Source organism: Balaenoptera physalus (assembly GCF_965194825.1).
Source record: "Balaenoptera physalus genome assembly, chromosome: 8".
NCBI classification, from domain to species: domain Eukaryota; kingdom Metazoa; phylum Chordata; class Mammalia; order Artiodactyla; family Balaenopteridae; genus Balaenoptera; species Balaenoptera physalus.
The window spans coordinates 76,478,430-76,501,747 of NC_138887.1; the positions used below are offsets into that span (position 1 = coordinate 76,478,430).

Below are 23,318 nucleotides of genomic sequence, written 5' to 3' on the forward strand. Positions count from 1 at the left end.
AACTGGAGAATTTTTTATATGGGCTGAATTAATACTGATGTGTGTGTGTGTACATACTGAATGAATAAACCACAAGTGTCATAATATATTTCAGTCCTGATGATGTTGGAAGCATGCAAGAAAACATGACTTCAACTCACCTCCCCAGTGGCATAAAAGTCATTGTCTTTATAGTCAGAGAACAACTGGAAAAACTGAGTAAGTGCACTGCAAAAAGAAGAACAACAATAAAAATCACACGGAATCATGCTATGCTACCCAATTTCACCCTTGGACAATAGGTTTCACATATGAATTAAGATACCATTATGCTATAAGTTCCTGTCGGCATTTTTTCAACGACTCATGTGCATAACACTCCATACTCTGTGGATGGTTAGAAAAACACTTGTGGGCTTACTTTGCGATACTCAAAGTTGAGACAAGTGAACATCAACACTCTGGGAAGGTTTCCAAATCCCTGCGTTACCAACTTGGATCACCCACCTGTTGAGGGGACCCTTGAGCAAAGTGCTACAGGCTTTCACCTATTACTTAGCAATTTGTGGAGTTAGTTCTGCAAACCTTATGACCCCATTAATCTCGGGTTGCGGTGAGGTAATGGGAACCTTAGTTGCTTACCAACCTCTCTCTGTGGGGAACCTGAACATTTCTATATTCTAACGGGGCTCCCAGCGTTTCAGTGTTTTAATAACCAAAGAACAGAAAAGCTGTAAAATGACTGTAGTCTAAGGGAAAACCACCAAATGGTCACAGACATTGAAGTAAATGCACAGTGGCCTCCAGGGTCAAAAGAATCACATTTAGGAAAGAATGCCAACAGCCACCTTGGTATGCTGAAATAGATTTAAACAGCCTCAAGAAATTATTTTATAATAAGCAAGAAAAGGGTGGATTATTGAATCATTCTCTACTTGAACAAAATCTTTCAGAAAGGAAACAAAAACCTGTGAAACTCAGAAGCTTTATGAATGTTTTGACCCAGATTGCAATGCCTGAGAAGCTAGGCAGGGTTTCTGTTCCAGTTTCCTGCTGAGGGACTAAAAGCCGTAAACCAGCCAGTGAACATGAAAGGCAAGGAGGCCCTGCAAAACCAGGAGAAGGAGAAAGTTCAAGGGTCACCCAGAGGCAAAACTGGGTCATTACAATCACCGTGATCCTGGAAATACTTAATTTTCAAAGGCTCCATAAAAACCCACCATTAAACTCTACTGTAGAGTTTCAGTGTATTTCTCTGTTTATTATTTATAGTAACTAAAATCTTTGTAGCAACTAAATCTGGGAAGCTGCATTATATAGCGTCCATGTTTGTGCTGGCAATGAGCTGGCTTTAGAGCTGAGATAAAAATAGGAGTTTATTCTCCAGCTTTCCCTCTCTAACCTTCAGGCTAAAAACTACTTGTCTTTCTCTCTGCCTGCTAGTTGGAATGGCAATAGACATTTTAATATAGTAAATCTGAACTAAGCCTTGTGCTTTAGCTTAAAGCTTATTTCCTTAAAGAATTTGTTGGAGGATTGTCAGGGCTGCTAGATTTAGCAAATAAAAACAAAAGATGTACAATTAAATTTGAGTTTCAGATAAACAACAAATAATGTTTCAGTATAAATATGTTCCAAATATTTCACGCGACATATGTAGATTAAAACATTATTCGTTGTTCATCTGAAATTCAAATTTAACTGGGCATTCTGTATTTTATCTGACAATCTTAGCTGAAGGGGATAATCTCCCAGGTTGCTTCCAGCCTGAAAAAGCAGGATTATCTAGCTGAAGTTTCCAAGGCAAGGTCCCACTTAAGGAAGCTATCACAGAGATTTAATTTCACAGTAGGATATGAACAAAAATTTGGCTAATCATAGCAAGGCCTTAGTAGGTCTTTCTTAAATGGGAACGAAGAATGAAAAAGGTAAATTTAGTAAGTTGCATGTACATATGTCATTTGCTCTTTGAACTGTGTTTTCATCAAGGACTATACCATTACGTGGTGAAGGGTTGTTTCAAAATAATATCTAGAATCATGCTCACATAAAATTGCAAATTTTAGAAGTAGAAATGCCAAAATACATAAGGCATAATACATACACGTGTGTGTGTGCCATGCACTCCACGCATTTACTCAGGCACAAGCGCCACATGGCACACAAAGCATGCCTCTTCCAGGTGTTTCCATTTGGCGACCTTGCTGGCATTGTGCCAAGGCCTTGTCAATTTGAGTCAAATTTTAGTCAAAGGCTACCTCGTGGCAGAAAGGTACATTAAAGGACAATAGGATGAAACACAGATTGCAAGGGTGAATGAGTAGGAGAAAATACTCCTCAGATAATTTTTTTAAAAGGGAAGATGGGTTCAGGGCAGAGAAGGTAGATGTAAATGATAACGCATTATAGATCCAAAGACAGCCTTGGACTTTGGTCAGCTCTAGTGGAGTCAGGGTCATAGTAAATACAAGACATCCAGGAGAACTGAGGTTAAAATAATCTCAGCAGAAGCTCCGTACGAACAAAAGCCAAACAAGGTGTAGCTTTAGTCGCTGACAGGCTGAAAGAAGCACAGCAACAAGAATCTCGGTGGTTTCGTTCTGTTGCATCAGATGGGGAGCCATTCTCTGCATTCATTCATTCCACTTCTAGTATGGCCAGGCCATGATCTCTGCCTGCACCCATCATGCAGTATTGTTCTCATTTAACATATGAAACCTGTTTCATAGTCACGCTGTCATGAAGCTTTGTTTAGCAATACATACTATCTCCCATGCAAACCAATACGTGGAACAGAATAGTAGCATTTCCGTTTGGCTGCTAAGAAAATAACTTCAGGCACGCCGGGAGAGTGGGGACTGGGGAGCTTGCTTACTACTGTATCAGCAGCACCAGGAACCATGTCGGGCACATAGTAGGCAATCAAAAAATAGTGGTAGAGGGAGAGTGGCACCAGATGGTCTACTCCAAAGTTAGAAAATTTATTATTCTTTAGGAAATTTATATTTTTTTCTAAACCAGAGAGGCACTGTGGTCCTAAACACATTCCAAATAGAAAAAAAAAAATTTAAACATCTTGTTAGTGAAAAAGTTTCACTTCCAAACACAAAGAAAAGCAGCCTAAATGTGAATGTCAAATGTCTTTAGGAGTCTCCTCCTTACAGCCCTGCACTAATAATAGTGAAAAGGAATTGGATTTTCAGAAAAAAAGAAAGATGGTTTTCAAAGGGAGAAAAAGAATGTTCTACTCTTTTTTTTTTTTTTTTTTTTTTTTTTTTTTTAGAATGTTCTACTCTTTAAACCAATAGTAGACAATTTATAGGTTTCAAAGCGACCTTCTTATTCCAAACACCCATCTGGACAGCTGGAGAGAAGACTGTAGTCACAAAGGGAAACAAATAGTGCAAACCATAAAGGAAACAGCTGAAATCAGTTTTCTGCACTACTCTTGATTAACTACTTTCCAGTTCTAAGAGCCTGAAGCAAAAAGAACTAAAACAGCTATAAACAATGGATGCTTTGAAATAGGTTCTCTTTACATGTCTTGCAAGAGGAGATGAACCACATGTCAGCAGTAAATATCCACTCAGAGGGTCAACTGGAAGCTGTGACCATCTCTGGGGGAGGGGCAGGAGAGCCAGAAAAGGAAGGGCAAGGGTGCAAGGCTCTGGCTTAGAGGGTCTGATGCATTTCTTTAATACAGACCCCCCGCCCTCAGGGTGTTTGCTAGTTAAACAACTGAGGTTGTTTGGATTTAAGCCAAAAGAGGGTTGGAGTAGGAGGAGGGTATGGGGGAGAAGTAGGTTTCCGATCTGAAAAATGAGAGCTCACAGTCAGTGCTAAATGAGAAAGACATGGCGCTTGAGTAAACTTGTAAAGACAGCCGGCAGGATTATGTCTGTGGCGGGAAAAAGGAGGTGCGTGAGCTGGGGGCAGGGGAGAGACCCCTGTCAGGATCTGGCTAATCTGCCCCCAGGACCCATTGTATCTGGAAGCAGAAGTGTGGGTCCTATCCAGCCCGCCTAGAAACTGAATGAAAGTGTTAAAATAATGGGACATGTGGCAGATGAAAGTGTGCAAGACAGACAACAGCCATATCATTTTCTGGGGCAGCAGAGAAGAGAGAAAAATCTCTGGGAGAGAGGCCGGAAGTTCTTCCTTCCTCTCCCCCTCTCCCACCCCTCCCAGCCATTGGCCTCGGGGAGAAAGAAGAATAAAACGGAAAGCTTTTGTCAGAGATCAAAAAACTCTGACTCCTATTAGATTCACTTTCACTTTGGGGATTGGTTGGGTTTGCTCACCAAGTAATTAGCAGAATGAGTGTTTGGGCAGGGTAAAGGAGCTAGTTAACTCTTCCTGGCCACTAGGATTCTTTTAGTAAATTATTACAATGCGTAAAGCGGTGCCCTAGTGATCTGAAAGAATCCAGGACTTGGTCTCTAGTAATAATTTACAGACTGGAAAAAAAATGTGACCGAATAAGAAAGGTCACTTACTTTAAAAACAAGTACTAAAAAATAGCTATAATGAATGTAAGAAAAAGAAAGGAAGACATTATACGTATACTGTTTGATCAGGCTTACAACGTCACATTTTCCTTAAATTTTTTTTTTTTTTTTTTTTTTTAGTAAAAGAATAATTTTGTTAATATGAAGGGAAAAGTAAGAGAGAGACTCGCTAACCAGCTGAGCTTTCAGCCTGGAAAAGGCATGAAGGAGAAACACAAGAGTAAAAAATTGCATTTTGTGAAGGCCACAAAAGGAGGAATCCTGGGAAAGAAAACAAACAAACATCCGAGATGTGGTTTCCTGGCAAGTGCAAAGTTCAATATAATGTTGGAAAGCAAGCAGAAACCTCTCAGGCATCTAGTTGAAAGGTTGGAAAATCATCTTTGGTTGAATAATTCTGCTCTGTTTCCATTGTTTTTCAAAAGCTATGTTTACAAAATTAAAATTATGCCTTAAGATGTCAGTTCTTCTTGCTACTTTCTCTACGTTCATACTTATCAATGATAATGTAATAAAGTGGAAAATAGGCCGTGTGCGTGTGTGCGCACACACACACCTCACATAGAAGTATTCTTAAAAGATCTTCAGGAAATGGACTATGAAGACCAATCAATAATACTTCTACTACTGGAAGAACTTTCCTATTGAAACAGAAAAACGTTTGGTCTGAAGAAGGCTGAAAGAGTCAGGGCCTTTTACCTGTATAAGTCTCGTGCTACGTCATCCTCATCCACTGCGTATCCCTGGAGATGTTCAGTAAAACTGAAGCCTGTGCCCACCTGAAGGTGAAATGAATAAGCAGGTATAAACACAGAGGAACACATGTCCTGCTGAGAGATACCACATGGGAAGGAAATCAATCTTATTCCAAAGGCCATGACTTTGACCTCAGATTTTTGCCATCACCCATATGCACTCAGCCATCCTCACAGGAGGATGCTGCATGTCACCTATGTTCCCCTTCCCCCCTCCAAGCCCAAACAAAATAGCAGCGCAAAGCTCTGCCCTGAAGTCAGTGACTGAGCTGCTCCGATCCTGCAGTGGGGACCCTGCCAGATGTTGCTTTAAGAACAAGAAATTCACCTTTCCTGGCTCCTGCTACAGTATCAAAAGACCCCAAGTTGTCTCCTCTCTGAAACCTGGAGGGTGCACTGCTCTGCCTGCTAAGAAGGAACTTAGGCTGGAGATAAAAGATAGTTGTGTGTGTGTGTAGTTATTTTTTCCCATTTCTTTATTTATGGGAAATATGGCCACTAAGCCCTTTCACCTTCAGCAGACAAGCGGCTTCAAAATAAAGATTAGCTTTAAACTAATACTTCCTTATACCTAGAAGTTCATGGACAATTGAGCCGTAAATCAATAGAAGAAGCTACTACTTATTTTGGGTCAATAATATACATAAGGAATGCACCCCCTCCACACACACCAGTTGTAAATATTTTTGCTTTTGTTTTTTCTCCAAACACCCAAGAGAACAGGACATTTAATTAAACTTTTATTTAAATATGGTATTATAGACTAGGAAAAAGGATGGTTGACAAAACATGGGGGAGGACAAGAATGTTGTACTTTTTTCTCCCTGTTTTTCTGTTTTATCTTTGAACCATCTGGGAAATAAAAGAAGTTAGAGAAATTAGTTAGAGGACAAAGATACTCCCAATCTGCAGAAGCTGACCCTAAAGTTACTTTCCTATACTGCAGTTTATAGGATTTAATTTCATAAGAACTTCCCAAGGAGAATTCCACCTTTTGCTGCCCCTGAGATGTGGCATTCTGTTCACTGTGATAAGTGAAGGGGGCCAGTTTTGACTTTTTATATCTAGAACTCAGTTTGAAAGATTAGGACTTCCCATACTATATAATATCCCATGCTATAGAGAAACCCATGTCATCAGCAGAAAGAAACTAATCCCTTATCCTGGATGGCATAATTCAGTGATCAGGACATTTTATAAGATTAGAAATGAGGGAAGGAGAGAAGGCAGCAAGTAAAATTCCCAAACTTGTATGTAATGATACATGTTAGAAAAGTTAAATTTCAAATGTGTTCTTTAAATAGAAAATTATATTTTTAAAAGAAAAAAATTAAATCTGTATTCTTTTTCTATTTCTTAAATGTACTTAATGAAAGAAAAAAGACAAGAGAGACCAACACTGCCATTTCACAGGACCCTGGAGATACTCACTGGATTATCAATGTAGAGCATGGAAAATGTAGTGGTCCAAGGAAAGTCTCTGGCACGCACTAGTAAAGCAGAGAAGAGGTTTTAGACTGGGTCATTAATAAAACATCCCATCTAATGCCTAGCTCTGGTTAAGAGCCCAACATGCCTACCTGTCCTCTCCAGGTCAGCGAACCCTTGGTGTCCCTCTGACGTTGCGTTATACTCTCATAGTAGGGAACAGATATCAGCACCTTTTTCTTCTCCCCTCCTCTCCTTTACTTTTCCCAGAACCAGAGAGTTTCTACATCTAAGATGAACTTTGGAAACAAAACCCCGTGCAACTGGTTCATGCAGAAACACCCATCAACCAGGGATGCAATAAACCCATCTGTCCAATTGGGTGAATCATCCTTAATGTCCAGTTCTCCAGAATCTGCTTCCTCCCATCCAGTGCTGAAGAGAACCACAACTTCAACAGAATTGTGTACATGAATATACTGAGTCACAAACTGGTTCACCCTCCAAATTGTGACCCAGGGAAAGTAAACAGTCTCCCCTCCCCACCAAAAAAATGAGATGGAGGTAAACCTGGGTCACAGCTGGATGTGGTTCCTTCTCCATTCCTTCCTTCATGCCAGCCCCAGCCCTCAGTATCTTGCTTCCAAGATATCCGATCATTCATGTGACTGAACCGTACAGTGTTCAGTTCATGTGAATAACTAGGGATATAATTCCACCCATTTGTCCTACGCAAAAGGGCTTACCCAAATAGTAATAAATACCAACTGTTTTCACAAGCCCGGATCGCTTGAGTCAGCAGCAGACTGGCAGAACAAAGCTTGGAACCTTTCACCCAAATTTTAAGGGAGAAAGCAGCCCAGCCAGGACACGCACCCTGGTGGCTCCTCCTTCTTGGACAAACATTGCCAGAAAGTTATGTTTTTATCATCTGGAACTGTAAAGCTATTTCTAGTGGTTCACTGTTCACTCTTAAGTTATTTCTAGAGCAGATAATAAGGTTCAAATGAAGAACTCTCCATGGGAAAACACAGTCCAAGCAGCACTTACCGGTCATGTTTCTTGTGACAATATAAGGTCCGTGTTCCACAAAGAGTCCAAACATGGATGAGCCGCCCGGCCCGCCCTGCAGCCAGAGGACGACTGGAGCATTCCATGGCTCTATCTAGAAGGGACAAAGAACCCAGTGACTACACAGAGTGCTAAGGCTGCAGAATACATCCAAGCAAATTTACCCAAATCCTCCGTCTTTCACAGCCTTGACTAAGTCTCATCAAGCCTTCCCAGACCCCAGTGACCATTCTCCACTGTCATCTCTTGTTGTTCTGATTTAGTATTTGTTTCATATGCCGGTATCTATCTTGTGCAGTTAAGTCTTTTCTCACTAATAGCCAGAAAAGCCACAGATTGTAGACGCTTAGCCCTTGTGTGCCCCTAGACACCCAGCATACTGCCTAGGGCACGGTTAGATTTTTTAAAACTCTTTAAACTTTCTGGGGACTCTTCCATTTGACCGACATATTCCCAAAGAGGCACAACAAAGAATCCATCCTCCTCAGTGACAATTTGCCCCTTTCACTGAGAGCCCAAATTGCCTTTCTGATTTTATTTACAGAGAAGGTGTCCACAGAGATAACGGGAACTTCATTCAACATGATGAAACTGAGAAGAACAGAGACAGGCCCTGAGTGATCTAGTCCATGCAAACAACAGCAACAAAACCCTGAACAAGGTATGGATTTATTTAGGAGATGTGGCCGATGTGAATAAGGAAGGGTCACTGGCAGGGTTGGGATGCTGGAAATGAGCCACTGGCAGTGGTCAACACCATCACCCCTGATGACAGAGGGGTCTTTACTTCTCTCACGCAGCACCTCGCAGGGGTTGGCACCACGCTAGGAGGAGGTCCTAGCAGAGCAGTGAGTGAAAAAGACAATTCCTTGCCCTCTTCAAGCTTACATTTCATTGGAAATACTGACAGTCAATAAATGAATAAATACGAGGATTAAAGAGTGTGGAGAGGAAATAAGGGTGATGTTAAAAGAGCGAGTGAGGGCAAAGAAAGAGGCATTTCCTTTGGACACAGTGATCAGGGAAGTTCTCAGTGAGATCCTGAGAGTGAAACTGAGACGTGGAAGCTGAGAAGGATCCAGCCACAAGGAGAGCCAGGGAACGACGCTGAAGATGGAAGAAATCCTCAAGACAGAGAAGAACTGGGTGGGAGAGCAGTGAGCATGGAGGTCGCCTGGCCCTACATGAAGCCTTGGGAGCAATCTGAAGGAAGCTCCACTTGGTCTCCACAAGGCTCAAAGCAGAACCTGACAGTGAGTCCTCATTTGATGTCACGGCTCATCTGATGTGCGGTCAGTCAGGTCTGGCAAGAAAGGATCCTACTGCTTCAGCCCAGAATGAAATCCTGCAACCTCTTACTTAGCCCAGCCACACAGAGACAAATCAGTGTTGCATTAGAAGGTCAGAGTGGATTGGCTCATCCACCTGGATGATGTGAGAAGGCTGTGGGCAGAAGGCAAGATGAACTCAAGGGGAGGGGATCTGGGACCCACAGCCAAGAACCTGGAAGAAGAGCTGATCTTACAGGGTTCTAACCATGAAAACAGGGGGGACAGAGGGATTTCTCTTATCTAGTCACCAAATTGCTACAGAGTCCTTTGGCAGCTTTGGGAAGGGGCCAAGGGAGCGTGCTGAAAGAGTGGCAGTGGTCAGAACAGCTGTGAGCTGGGGAAGAGCCTCCCCAGGAGGGGCCACCTGGGATCCACTCTCCAGTGTTAAGGAATTAAATGAGATAATATAATACTTGTAAAGCCCTTGGAGCAAAACCTAATGCATGATAAAAAGCGCATTAAGCACGAATGATTATTATAACTAAGGAAGCAGGCAGAAAAGGTAGGAGCCCAGAGTCAGACTGGGAACTCAGATCAGCAGGGCTGTAGCTCCAAGAGTCAGCACAGTGTAATGGATAAGTCTTGTGAGCTCTTGTCCCAAACTGGATTCCAATCTGGGCCACTAGCTGTGCGACTTTAGGCAAGTTGCCTAAGCCCCGTGGACCTCAGTTTCCCCACCTGTAAAATGGGGATCAATAATAGTACCTATGCCATGTGGTGGTTGGGAGGACTAAATAAATTAATTTTCATAAAACCCAGTGAGTGGCATATAGTGCATGTTCTACACGATGTTAGCTATTGCTACTGGGTTGGCCAAAAGAGTTCGTTCAGGTTTTTCTGTACCATCTTACGGAAAAACCCGAAGGAACTTTTTGGCCAACTCAATATAATAGAAAAATACTAGGAATTTATAGACAGTTTTCATGTAAACCATCTATAAATGAGAGAATAGGAAAAGTGGGTTGTTTGCTGGTTTTTTCTTGCTCCTTTGGACATCTTCCCTGGTCAGTTTTTCGCTAGTTGGTTCTCTTGCCTCAAGTGTTGCAAATGTCTATGAAGAATTCAAGAGAACCAGGAACTTATAAGTTGAAGCAGAAAAAATTAACATCAAAGCTGGACTTTTAAAGCCACTGTGGGGAAGCAGAGTGACCCTGGAACTGGTAGCCAGACAGGTGCTGGTTCTACTTGGCCACGTAATAGCTGTGTAATCCTGGGCCTCAGATTCTTCCAGCCCTCTGCTGCCTCATCCATCAAAGGGCAATAAATGCCCACCTCACAGGCTTGCCCAAGGACCCTAATGAGAAAATGTATCATGAAATGATATTGTCAACTCTACTGTGCTGAATAAACATAACCACCTCTGCCCTAGACTGCCTGGCCCCAACTGTGTGTTTTGTTTGAACAAGTGATTTTTATCTCCCCTCCGATCCGCTATCTTGCTATTCAATATCATTCCCCAGGACCACCTTCCACTTGTATTCACTCAGCAGTAGGAGAGTATTAGAGGTGGAGAGAGGGTGGAATCTAGATGGAAGTAGTTCCAGCCTCCCGGGCGTGTGAGATACTGTGAGTCCATCCATTCTAGCAGACCTCCAGCCCCCCACTTGCTTTCTATCGTGCACATGAGCTTCTAGAAGCCCTGGAGAGCTACCCATGAGCCAGTGGTTCTCAACCTTGGCCACCCATTAAAATAATCTGGAGAGCTTTTTTAAAAAAAACTACTGCTTAGGCCCAAATCCCAGCGATTCCAATTCAACTGGTCTGGGGTGAGGCAGGCATCAGTCTGTTTTAAAAGCTCCCAGGTGGTTAAATGTACAGGCAGGGCTGAAAATCTGTGAGGGTGATGGAGAGTTTGCCCTCTTGGGTGCCCAGGGCCCTCTGATCTCCACCCTATCCTCCCCTGCTTTTCATGTCCCTTCCTGTGACCTGGCACAATGATGGGACCTCCGGGCTCTCAGAAAAATAGGCTGACCCTGAGAGGCCACACTACAAAGTCAAGTCCAACACCTCAGTGCCAAATATCTTTATTATGCGACTTTGAAGCACAGGACACTGCATTCTTGGAATGCTTAAATAATAGGAGATCTGCACACACACCTCCAACCTCAGCTGACCCTGCTCCTCAAATTTACTTTCCTGAAGGAGGTGAATGAGCTCAACAACCTCTGAAGAAGCTCATTTTTTAAAAGAAAACTCCACGCATACATCTTCTTATTCTGATGAGCCAACCAACCTATGAACTAATACTACCCTTATCTGGAATGAAATGCAAAAGTCAGATGCTGGAAAAGAAAGGTTCACGTGTACATCGCAAAAAGCCCAGGAGTTCGTTATAACGCAGCCTGCGGACTTCTGTAATATGCTATGACATCACAATGTCATGACATATAACAATAATTATGTCAATAATAATGGCATAAAGTCATTATGTGATAATTCCTTGGGTGATATATTCAGCTCTCAGTTGTGAGAATGAAACCCTTCTCCCACTCGCTACCCCCCATTTAGGAAAGAATAAAAGTAAATGAAGACACCCTGAACAAAACCACACTGCAAATCTTAGGATCAAATGAAGTAAGAAACAGCTGCTTTACTTCATTTACAGATTTACAAAATTCAGGACTTTTAAAGTACTTATTATTTTGAAACTATAATTCAAGAGTGTATGAAACAAGAGAGAGTGTTTATTTTTGTCAAAATTTTGAAAATTTTTACTTAAAGCTTTTCATATTATAAAGAAAGTACTTATTCTTAATTTTTTTCCTAAGAGGGTATAAAAAAATTCCCCCTTTCCCCACCAATCCTATTCCCTAGAGATGATCATAGAAATATTTAGTCTTCCAGATTTTTCTCTATACCCCACCTCACCTCCCCACATGTACATATACACGTACCTTATAGATGTTACATATGCGATATACATAAGCACTTTTTTTTTTCAAAAATAGAATCAGGCTATACATAATATTCTGTATTTGCTGTATTCACTTAACAACATGTTGTGGAAATATCTTCATATCAGTACATATTATCATTTGGCTGAATAGTCGGACACTCTGAATTTACAACAATGTATTAATTCATTTAACATATAACATGAACAGGCATTATTCTAGGGCTGGGGATTCAGACCAGCTCCACTCATGGACAGGAAGGATACTTAACGATTAAGAGCATGGGTTTTGGCACCAGACTGCCAGGGTATGAATTCTAATTATGTGATTTTAGAGCTGTGTGCCCTTGGGCAAGTTACTTAACGTCTCTGTGTCTCAGTGTCTTCTGCTTGAAAATTATAATAATAATGTCTATCGTACAGGATTGCTGTGCAGATTCAGAGTTAATATACGCCCAGCATTTGAACAGTTCCTGACATGTCTACTTAAATGTTAGCTCTGATTACTTTTCTGGTAAGGTGGGAAGACAGGTAATAAATAAATAAGCGGGTGATATGAAAGAGCAATGGACAGACATTAGATTGAACATTTAAAGAAGTCCTCTGGTGATGGGCTAACATTTGAGCTGAGACCGGAAAGGTGAGTAATCCCCTATTGATAAAAATTTATATATTTAACTAAAAAGAAAATAAAATCTCTACTAATGACATATAGGTCAGAGTAGTGTAGCAAGAAGTGATGATCAAAAAGAAGGGACAAGGAAATTCTAAATATAAAAGAAGGGACAAAGGAATCCTAAATAGTTAAGTGAAAAGTCTTTCTAACAACAGAAGGGTGGGCATGCAGGTCCCACAAATCTGCCCTCTTCTTGGTGAGCAAGAAACTATGGCTTTGCCTCAGAAGTCCTTTCAATTCTTCTGGTGACCCCTGGTGGCCAATTCATGAACTTGGACATTCCTCCCTCAGGGTTTGTTCCTAAAGGAACAGCCCAGAAGGAGGCAGGTTATCTATTGTTTTTTAGATCCCTACTGAAGTAAATTTCAGTCTCACATTAGCGAATTCCATTATTTATTCACTATGATAGTGAAAAAATCTACCCTATGCCTTAATAGATTGTCATTCGAAGTAAGTAAAACATTTATTTGGTTTAACATTCTGTACTTAAAGAGATTCTTAGAAACACCCAGCTTTTTCCTTTCTCCTTGCTTCTAAGTGAGCATAGAGGAGACTCTCTATGGGAACACTAATGAAATGAAACCAGTACTCAACGCTCCTGCCCTACTGCTTCCCACGTGGGTAGCATCCCCTTATGTTCTGAGTCTTCCTTTTCATCCCTGCTCCCCATCAAACCATACCCATCTTCGTTCCATCCTCCCAGGCCCTCCTCTACATCACGTGGTAGAGATAACCTTCTACTCAGGCCTTACACATAATCACTGAAGTAGTACATTCATACGTCGGGGCCAGGGGAGCACTATAAAGACTTGCCGATTTCAGTACTGTCAGGTAACAAGATTGTATTTTACACAGAGGACTTGCTGGAGTAACTCTAGGGAATCTTAGGTACCCAACAAGTATTGGGGCAATATTTTCTGCCAATGCCTAGGGCTGGGTACATATTCTAGCCACCCTCTTCCTGAACCCCCAACAAGGAACACCACACTTTGTAAGAGAAAACAGCAACTTAACCACTATAGATCCAAATCAATGTACCACTTAAAATAAGAAGTGCAATTAGTAAATTAATTAAGTCTCTCTTCACACTTCTATATGCAGAGGCTGATCATTTTTGGTTTAAGTAATGTGTTCTGTCATAAAGGAAGTCATTAGTACCCCAAGTAAATGTCTTGAAATTCCCCCAAGTATGTTTGAATGGACTCCCATTGTGCCACACAGATCCCAGTTTAGCTGCTACACTAATGGTATTAATCAAGACAGAGCTTTTTATTTAAAGCAATTGGTTTTGTGCCTAGAATTGTTAACTAGGTACCTAACAACATTTTTTAATAGTATTTGTTAATTAATTTATTTATTTTTGGTTGTTTTGGGTCTCCGTTGCTGCGCGCGGGCTTTCTCTAGTTGCGTCGAGCAGGGTCTACTCTTCATTGCGGTGCGTGGGCTTCTCATTGCAGTGGCTTCTCTTGTTGCAGAGCACAGGCTCTAGGCGCGTGGGCTTCAGTAGTTGTGGCACGCGGGCTCAGTAGTTGTGGTGCACGGGCTTGGTTGCTCCGCAGCATGTGGGATCTTCCCGGACCAGGGATTGAACCCGTGTCCCCTGCATTGGCAGGTGGATTCTTAACCACTGCGCCACCAGGGAAGTCCCCCTAATAAAATTTTTTTAAAATTTATTTATTTATTTTTGGCTGTGTTAGGTCTTCGTTTCTGTGCGAGGGCTTTCTCTAGTTGCGGCGAGCGGGGGCCACTCTTCATCGCGGTGCGCGGGCCTCTCACTGTCGCGGCCTCTCTTGCTGCAGATCACAGGCTCCAGACGCGCGGGCTCAGTAGTTGTGGCTCACGGGCCCAGTTGCTCCGCGGCATGTGGGATCCTCCCAGACCAGGGCTCGAACCCGTGTCCCCTGCATTGGCAGGCAGACTCTTAACCACTGCGCCACCAGGGAAGCCCCCCCTAATAACATTTTAATTCTACATACATACTCCCAACACATGCAAACAACTTGCTTAAGACAGTCAGTGCTTTTCACGGGAATTTTACTTATAGTGGTTGGTTTCGACCACTCACTTAAAACTTCCTGTACAATGATTGTTGCCACTGCACTATCATACAGACAACTAACTTTTCCAAACTTTTTTCTGTTTCTGAAGCCTCCTTACATCACTCCCAAGCTCCCACTGACTCTCAACAAGCTTTGAATTGTCTCACTAATTTGAGTCAACTCACATCCCACTAGAATTCTCTTTACCTTTCTCCTCTTTAACCTTTCTACCTGGCTCTCATTCCTTCATGAGGTAATTCTGGCTTCTCTGTGCCTCCTTCAAGAAAGTTGGACATTAGAAGGAATCAGGGGGAAGGTGTTAGAGAAAAGGCCTGACTTTCCTTTCTTAATGCATAGAAAGAAATGGCTGAAAAAGTTGCTTTCTTCTCCATGTTAAAATTTCATTTCTCAAAGGGAATCAGGCACGCAAAGGTTTCTTCAAAGATTGAATATATCTATGGATGGGATAATCTGTAACTTATCTTTCTTAGCTACTTTCTTTTTGATTTGTCTCACTCACCTAACTTCTACTTTTCTAGGTCTCTGATGCCATTAGTACATAGCAAAGAGAAGATAAACAGTGAAAGTTAAAAGGATAAATGTCTGTGACCTCCACATCTTTACTGTTACTCGTGGATTTGTAGCCATCAGTGGTAGACATATTTTAAGAGATCTGTCCAGACCACATTCCCTTCTCTAAGAATTGACTCTCCATTCACCAATGGAAAGAGCCCATTAGCCATGTTTATTATCACATGACCCAGCAACCTCAGCCTCAGCTGACTGGACCAAGAAAGAACACCTGACCCAAACTGGGCCAATCACACTTTGCCCCCAGGAGAAGTGCTAGTTAATCTCTGTTGATTGCATAATCCAAGGACAGATAGGCTTGGAAACTGTAGGGTAGCCATCTTCTGCCAAATGCCTGTAGAAGCAAAGCATGTTGATCTGCAGCAAAGCACAGATGAGTGATCCATTGGTCTTGACAGAATAAGGCTGAGACAGAAAGACTGGCTGCCCTGGCTCCTGATGCCTTCTCAGCAAACACACAATACATTTTTCTATTTTTTTAACTATTATTTTTTTAACCTGGAAACATTGACCTTCAATTCTGTTACAAGTTCTAGTGTTTGCCCTGGCCCCCATCAGCCATGAGTATCATATCCAGCCCAGGGCAAGAGTAGGGGCAGAATGCCAGAGGGGTCTGCTTCCCCCTGAGCCACTTCCTCAGTGTTCGCCAAATGCCAGCATGCTAGGTAGGCTTCCTGTGTCCACCAAGGAACGGGAAGATTTTAACATAAAGAGGTATTCATTATAATGGGAGAATAACCATAAATATATAAAGAGAACTCTAAAGTGTATCCTGGGCTGAGGGAGAATGTCCACGGATGGACAAACTCATAAGGTGGGGCGCGGCCCTTCCCAAGGCTACGGTCCAGACCTTGTTGGGTAGCTGAGATGTTCACTGAGGTGCCCAGGCAAAGCTGGCCAACAACCCCTGGGCAAGTACGAAAGGCCTCCTGGACAGTGGGCTGTGGTGGCAGGGCCGGGAGTGCAGAGGAAGTCAGGATGTTGGGAGCCTCTTTGCTTGAAGGAAGGCACACAACCAGGAGTGCACGGTGCCCACGTCAGGAGGGCTGTGGGAAGCCACTCTCTGGGATGCAGGTGGTCCAGGCTGGTGAGAGGGTGCCAGAGAAAGCTGGGCTGTAGGAAGCCTGTTCGCTGGCAAGACCTGGGACGAATGGTGTCTATCTTGCGAGGGCCATAGTCAGGTGGTCACTGGGACAGAGTCCAGACTGTAAGCTTGCTGAGGGTCTTCGCGGTCTGGGTGCCCAGCTAAGTTAGAGCGCCACTGGTTGTCCCTCCACACACACTGCTGACAGACTGCGCAGCAGGGCCAAGAGAAAGCAAAACGCAGGACAAGGGGCCAGGAAAAGAAGTCAACTTCCTCCTACAATGTCCCTCCAGCACCCTCTACTGACAAAGCTTAATATCGTGTTCACTGAAAATTCAATACATGTTAAGTTGATCAGTTATTATTTGAACATAGGGAGTATAAGAAAATACGTTTGGAGATTACACTAGAGAAAAAATGCAGGAACTAGTCCATAAGGAATCTGGTGTATCTAATAAAGTTGTTTAAAAATTTATAATAGATAATACTTGTTCGTGGAAACCAATCTGGAAAGCATAAAACAGACAGAAAAAAAAAGTTTTTTTAATCCTCCTAGCCTAAAATCATTGTGAACATTTTGATAGCATTTGTATTCTTGCTTTTATATTATGATTTAATATGTAAATAAATTTGCTTTTGTCTTCAAAAATAAAATCGTGTTTGCTGAATAGGAAAAATGTTTAAAACTCTAGTATTGTGGAGCAGGTAAGAGGGTAGAATTGGAGCCGACAGGCAAAAAACACAAAAAAAACTGTACAAAAAACACAAAAGCGCACACACACACACAATCAAAAAAACCTGGTACAGTAGTCACCACTCCAGAAGTTCTAGATGTCACAAGATATCACAAACGTAGCCCAAAAGTACATGACAAGAGGCTCTATGAGCTATCTAATGCTGCATAACATGTCTCTAATATTTAGGGGCTGAAGACAATAATAATCACTTATTATCTCTCTTGCTTTCTGTGGGACAGGAATTTGGGGCTATCTGGCTGGACATTTATGGCTCAGGGTCTCTCATGAGATTGTAGTCAAGATATCAGCTGGGGCTGCAAGTCGTCTGAAGGCCTGATTCCAAGGTTGACGGGAGGGTGGAGGCCTCACTTCCTCTCCAGAAGAGTTTGTCCATATGGCTGTTTTAGCATCCTTCCAACATGGCATCTGGCTTCCCTCAGAGTGAGTGGTCCAAAACACCAAGGCAGAAGCAGCATTGTTCTTAATGGTCCAGGCTTGGAAGTCACACACCATCATTTCTGCTATTAATGTGTGGGTCACCAAGGCCAGCCTTGATTCAGTATGGAAGGGGACTGCACAGGAGAACACATACCAAGAAATGAAGATCACTGGGGACTCTCTTGAAGGCCAGTTACCACAGAGGCCACAAATTCAAGGGTTCATTCACAAACCAGAGTTCTCGGATGCTTTTATAACTTTGGTTGCACATTTAAGGATGTTTTGTAGGCAAGCCGACTAAAACTATAGATACCATAGAATGTAAGACTGGGAAGGGACCTTAGGAATCAACTTTAACATCTTTATTTCTCTATGAGAAAATGGAGGCTCAGAGAGTATAAATGCCCTGTCCCAAGTTATATAGTGAGGAACCGCAGACCTGCAACTAGAATCCCAGTTTCCTGACCTCTAGTTCTCTCTTCCCAAATTCAAGTGCACTGACAACTGCACTGGAATCACTGTGGAGCTTGATAGAAATACTGATCCCTGGGCCCTCTCCAGATCAAATGAATCAGAATCTCTGCTGGGAGGGGCCGCACACTGAGCTGGGGAGTCTATCATATTTGTAAAGCTCCACAGGTATGTCTGACGAGCTGTAGCAAATTTGGGAGCTGCTGCTCTCTACCACCCTGACTGTTAACTGAAGCAGTCCAGACACCCAGAGGAGGGAGTGAACGGAGTTTGTGCAGAGGCCCCGTGGAGCCTGATTCCATGTCTGCACTCCCTGGGTGGGCTTTCCTACTGGCTTCCAGGGACCCTTGGGGACCTGCTCTCCTGCTCCCAGAGAGAATGCCTTCTGCTTTGGCCATGAGCATCAGAGTGGTTCACTGCCCCTGCACCGCACTGTGGATTTGTGGACCTGGACCGTGTTCGCCTAATCCCCGTGCTCTCCTGCTTTTCCTGGTGTCTGGTTAAGCAGGGTCAGCACCTGCATGATCCCGCGAGGGAGGGAGCGCCTCCAATGTTGCCTCCAGGTGCCTCCCATGCCTCAGCCTATCCTGGCCTTGCTGACTCCTCAATATGATACTGACCTTTCTCAACCACCAAATAGTCAGATTCCAGGAATCCCGGCCACTGTCCTCGGCTCGAGGAGCAAGATGGGGCCCTGAGTAAAGGGGCTTAGGCCCAACTCTAAACATCTCAGATTTTGACTCTATGACAGTCGAATAATCTACAGGTTTTAGCTAAATGCATCCAATAAATTACCTCTATTCCTATATCTATGAAACAAAGTTCAAGGCTGGATATCTTTTTCCAATGAAAAAGATGCTAATATCAAAAAATAATAATCCATATGCCTTTTTATATTCTTGAACATGAAAAATCCCAATTTCACTTTGTAATTTCCTTACCCAGTAACAATTCATCCACATTCTTGGCTGGCATCCAGCTCCTTCCAATTTGGAATTGCTCCTTATCTCTTGCCTTCTTTAACCTCCCAAATTGTGTCTGGTTTTGTTCTGTAGAGTATTTGTGTTAATAGGAGGAAAACTAACAATAATGATGGTGATGAGGATAATGACATAATAATAGCCAATCTACTTACTATGTATCTAATAGCAACTCTACTTACTATGTATCAGACACCATTCTGAGACTTTATCATATTATCTCATTTCTCTCAAAACCATTGTTCAGTAGGTATTTTGATCCTCATTTTAAAACAAGGAAACCAATGCTCAGAGAAGTTAAGAATGTGCCCAAGGAAGATCACATTTGGCAAAAGGAGTGGAGCCAAGGTTTTATCCAAGCCTGACTAACTCAAGAGCTATACTTTTAACGACTGTAATCTATTGCCTTTAATGACTCATTTTCTCAGGATCAACATGGGATGATCAAGAGCAAAGATTTCTCCACCAGGGACCTCATTTTAAAATCTAATTCTGCCCATTTCTAGTTGGGTAACTTGGGGCTAATTATCTAATCTCTGTAATCCTCTTCACCTGTAAAATGAGGATAATAATTCCCTCCTCATGTGGTTTTAGTAAGGTCTAAAGAAGAAAATGCACAGTGCTTTATTAGCACATAGTCAACGTTCAGTTAAGAACAGCTATTTTAATTGTTAACATTTTTATTGGCTTCATTGTACTTTTTTTAAATAAATTTATTTATTTATTTTTGGCTGAGCTAGGTCTTTGTTGCTGCGCGTGGGCTTTCTCTAGTTGTGGCGAGCAGGGGCTACTCTTCATTGCGGTGCGTGGGCTTCTCATTGAGGTGACTTCTCTTGTTGCAGAGCACAGGCTCTAGGCATGTGGGCTTCAGTAGTTGTGGCTCGTGGGCTCTACAGCGCAGGCTCCGTAGTTGTGGTGCATGGGCTTAGTTGCTCCGTGGCATGTGGGATCTTCCTGGACCAGGGATTGAACCGGTGTCCCCTGCATTGACAGGCGGGTTCTTAACCACTGAGCCACCAGGGAAGCCTTTCATTGTACTTTTTATTCCATGCAAAATGCCTATTCACTTCTCTTGTAGATTGCGTCCCTAACTGCACACCGATTTCAAGTTCTGGAACCCATTATGCACTGATTTGTATATAATAACAGGGGAGCCTCACAGAAATAACAGGAAAAGACAATTAATTTCAGAAACAGCAGTCCAAAAAAATACTCAGAGGATATTACAAGTGTGGCATCCTTCCTGGGTTTTTCATTTTCTCTACAGTTTTTTTAAGGGGTCACTTCTCTCCTGATGATCATATCAGCTGCTTCCCTGTGACAGGCAACAAACTAGTATTTCTGCCAAATGAAAGGAACTCTCTCCCATCTCGGTGACCACAGCTTCTCCTTCTCGCATGCTTTATCTCCTTCACCTAAACTTGCCTGGTCCATAACTTACAGACTGACTGGCTACGCAGGAATGGTTGCCTTGGGGCCTCGGAGACCTGACTGTGCATGTGGGCTCCCCTGTAAGGAGGTCTCGGAAAAATCTATCCCAGCTGCCATGTGGGGACACCTGGTATCGTCTGTGGTGACAGCTGTCAATGGTACCATCTTTTCATCTCTGCCTCTTCCTGAAGCTCAGTCTATCACTTCCAACAGAACACTATGTGCTTAAGCATCTTCTTTCCTGCTGTGGTGGTGTTGTTTTTATGTCTTCTGGGATCATCTTAGAATGTATTTAGGGCTATAATTCTGGGCCCAAAAGAACATAACCTGGTCAGGCGGTGCATAGGTAGGTCTTCATTTGATTAAAAGGGGGGCCCCAATAGCACAGTTATTGTTTACTGCAGGGGGTTTCAGTCTGGAAACCAGGAGTGGGTACAGCAGACCCTAAGCCCACCTCTCTGACTAGCTTTATAGTCCCAGAGAATCACCAATATCCTAGATAAAGCTGTTCACCTCTCAGAGGCAACCTAAAAAGGAAAAGACTGGGTCTTTGTTTGGTTTTCATTTGATCACTTCCCTCAACATTAATTGCTGTTTTCACAAATCTGGATCATTACTAAAAAAAAGCCACCATGTAGAAGTCAATGGGGAACTTACTGGTATCATAACCAGCCACCGAAGCAGAAGAGAGAGTAAGGAATCAGGTTTGGCAGGGCTGGGGTGGAGGTGGGAGAGGCAGATGGTGCAGTGGAGGTGGAGCCCTGGCAGGACTTAGAGGAATACCAAGCAGGATTAGGAGAGCTGACCCCACAGGCTGCACTCACCTCCTCAGTCCTCCATTCTAGCCCTCATCCTAGGCAGATGCATGGGACAACATACCACCTCTATCGGGGTTTGCCTGCTCTAGGTGTTTCCAATAAAAGGAGTGTGGGCCACTTTGGGGCCATGAGCACTGAATCCAGGGTGGTAGCCTGTAGGCTAGAGTGATGGTTTCTCAAGTGTGGTCCACCTGCTAATTCTACAACTTGCTGGCCTCTCTCAGTTTACAAGTCAGAATCTCTGGGGAAATGTGAAGATCATTCCTAAGTACAATAAAATGTGAGGATCACTGAGAGAGAACATACTGCAAATCACTAATCCAGGTAAAATTTTCAAGTATCCATTTTGCACAGAATAATGCCCTCCAAAGATGTCACATCCAAAACCCCAGAAGGTGTGAATATGTTAAGCTACGCAGTAAAGGGCAATTAAGGTTGCAGATGGAATTAAGGTTGCTAGTCAACCGACATTAAAACAGGCAGATTATCCTGGATTATCCAGGTGGGCCCAAAGTAATCCCAAGGGTCCTTAAATGAAGAGGGAGGCAAAAGACAAGAGGCACGGAAGGTGATGAGTATGGAGTCGGCCAGAGTGATGCAATGTGAGAAGGATTCAACTCACTGATGCTGGCTTTGAAGATGGGAAAAGGAGCCATGAGCCAAGGAATGCCAGCAGCCTCTAGAAACTGCAAAAGGCAAGGACACGCATTCTCCCCTGGAGCCTCCAGAAGGACCACAGCCCTGCTGACACCTTGATTTTAGGCCAGTGAGACTGGTGTTGGACTTCTGACCTCCAGAACTGTGAAATAATAAATCTGTGTTGTTTAAGCCACTAAATTTGTGCAAATTTGTACAATAGCAATAGAAAACTAATACAACTCCTATTCATGATAAATGCCTGTATTCATGATAAACGCCTGTATTCAATGATATGGATAGACGTGATATCGCAAACCATACAGTATGGTTTCTGAAAGGCATGGAGTTTAAGGGACTTCCAAGAACATGAGGAAAATTTCCACCTGTTAGAAACAGGTCATCTTTCTAGGCTTAATTTATCTCCTCAAGATAGCTGTGCTGGATATTGGGATATTTACTTGGTTGCTTCTGAAGATCCAGTCTCTACTCTGCTCTGTGCCCTGGTAGGCAGATCTCTATGGACCAGACTCCCTTGCCCTTTGGTTTCCAGTTGGGTTCCCCCAATGGGAGGTACCAGCAGGAGAGTCTAGAGGTCACTCAGGTACCAGCCTTGCACTTGTACAACCCTGAGAGTGAGTCTCTCCTTAAATTTTGTGCTCTAGGCACCTTACTTGCCTCACTCAACAGTAACAATGAGGAAGAAATATGTAAGGGGTCCAGGAGAAGCCTTCCCAGAGTGGGTGACAGCCTGAAAACCGCTATGAGCTCCAACTATAAAGTATCTAGAATTCCCCACCATTTCTTATATGCCTCCTTCCACCCACAACTACCTGGTGAACTGTCAGAGGCCATGGTTGAGAAAGTAGAAATGAAAAGTCAAGAAAATATGATCCAACAGTACCAAGAGAAGCAATTTAGTTCAAGCAATTTACCCAGTCATTACATATGCAATGCTGTTATATGCAAATCACATGCAAATATAAATACTACCCTCCACAGGAGGGTAACCTTTTTTTGTTTTCTCTGGCTTCTAAAGCAAATTCAATTTGGAAAATAAAAATAGAAAATTACCCTGTGGTGGGATAAAATTTGTTTATGCATCTCACTACCTCTTACAATAACCCCAATAGTATCCATAAGCCTAAAGTAATTTGTTCCTGATGAAGAACTGTGTGACCTTGACGTGAGCTAAATAGAAATGCTGAAGTACAAGCATATACGAACCTGTGTCTGTATGGATGTGAGAAGGTAAATAGCTCCCTCATCCAGGAAGCCATCCTGGGTCACTGGTCCTCCCCACCCCTCCCCTAAAGGCCCACAGAGTGAGTTCAGTTCTCTCTCCTCTGTATCCCCACAGAGCACTACTCAGTAAATGGGTATTGGTTGCATGAAGGAGTGAGTGTAAGAATGGTAACTGGCACAGCAAAATCCATAGACAGAGCAGCCAAA

At 42.9% G+C, this 23,318-nt stretch overlaps 1 protein-coding gene across 5 annotated transcripts in view; it reads right to left on the reverse strand.

Moving 5' to 3' along the window:
* The window catches only part of CPVL (carboxypeptidase vitellogenic like), a 148,196-nt gene that overhangs the window by 104,849 nt on the left and 20,029 nt on the right, over positions 1-23,318 (reverse strand). For 4 of the 5 annotated variants that reach the window (XM_082471975.1, XM_082471972.1, XM_082471974.1 and 1 more), the window contains exons 4-7: positions 7,721-7,835; positions 6,674-6,732; positions 5,187-5,266; positions 141-207 (exon numbers count right to left, since the gene is read on the reverse strand). In XM_082471975.1, coding sequence (XP_082328101.1) covers positions 141-207; positions 5,187-5,266; positions 6,674-6,732; positions 7,721-7,835 — 321 coding nt within the window. Of the gene's footprint in view, positions 1-140; positions 208-5,186; positions 5,267-6,673; positions 6,733-7,240; positions 7,396-7,720; positions 7,836-23,318 lie in introns of those variants that run through there. The other variant, XM_082471976.1, reaches the window with a different exon arrangement.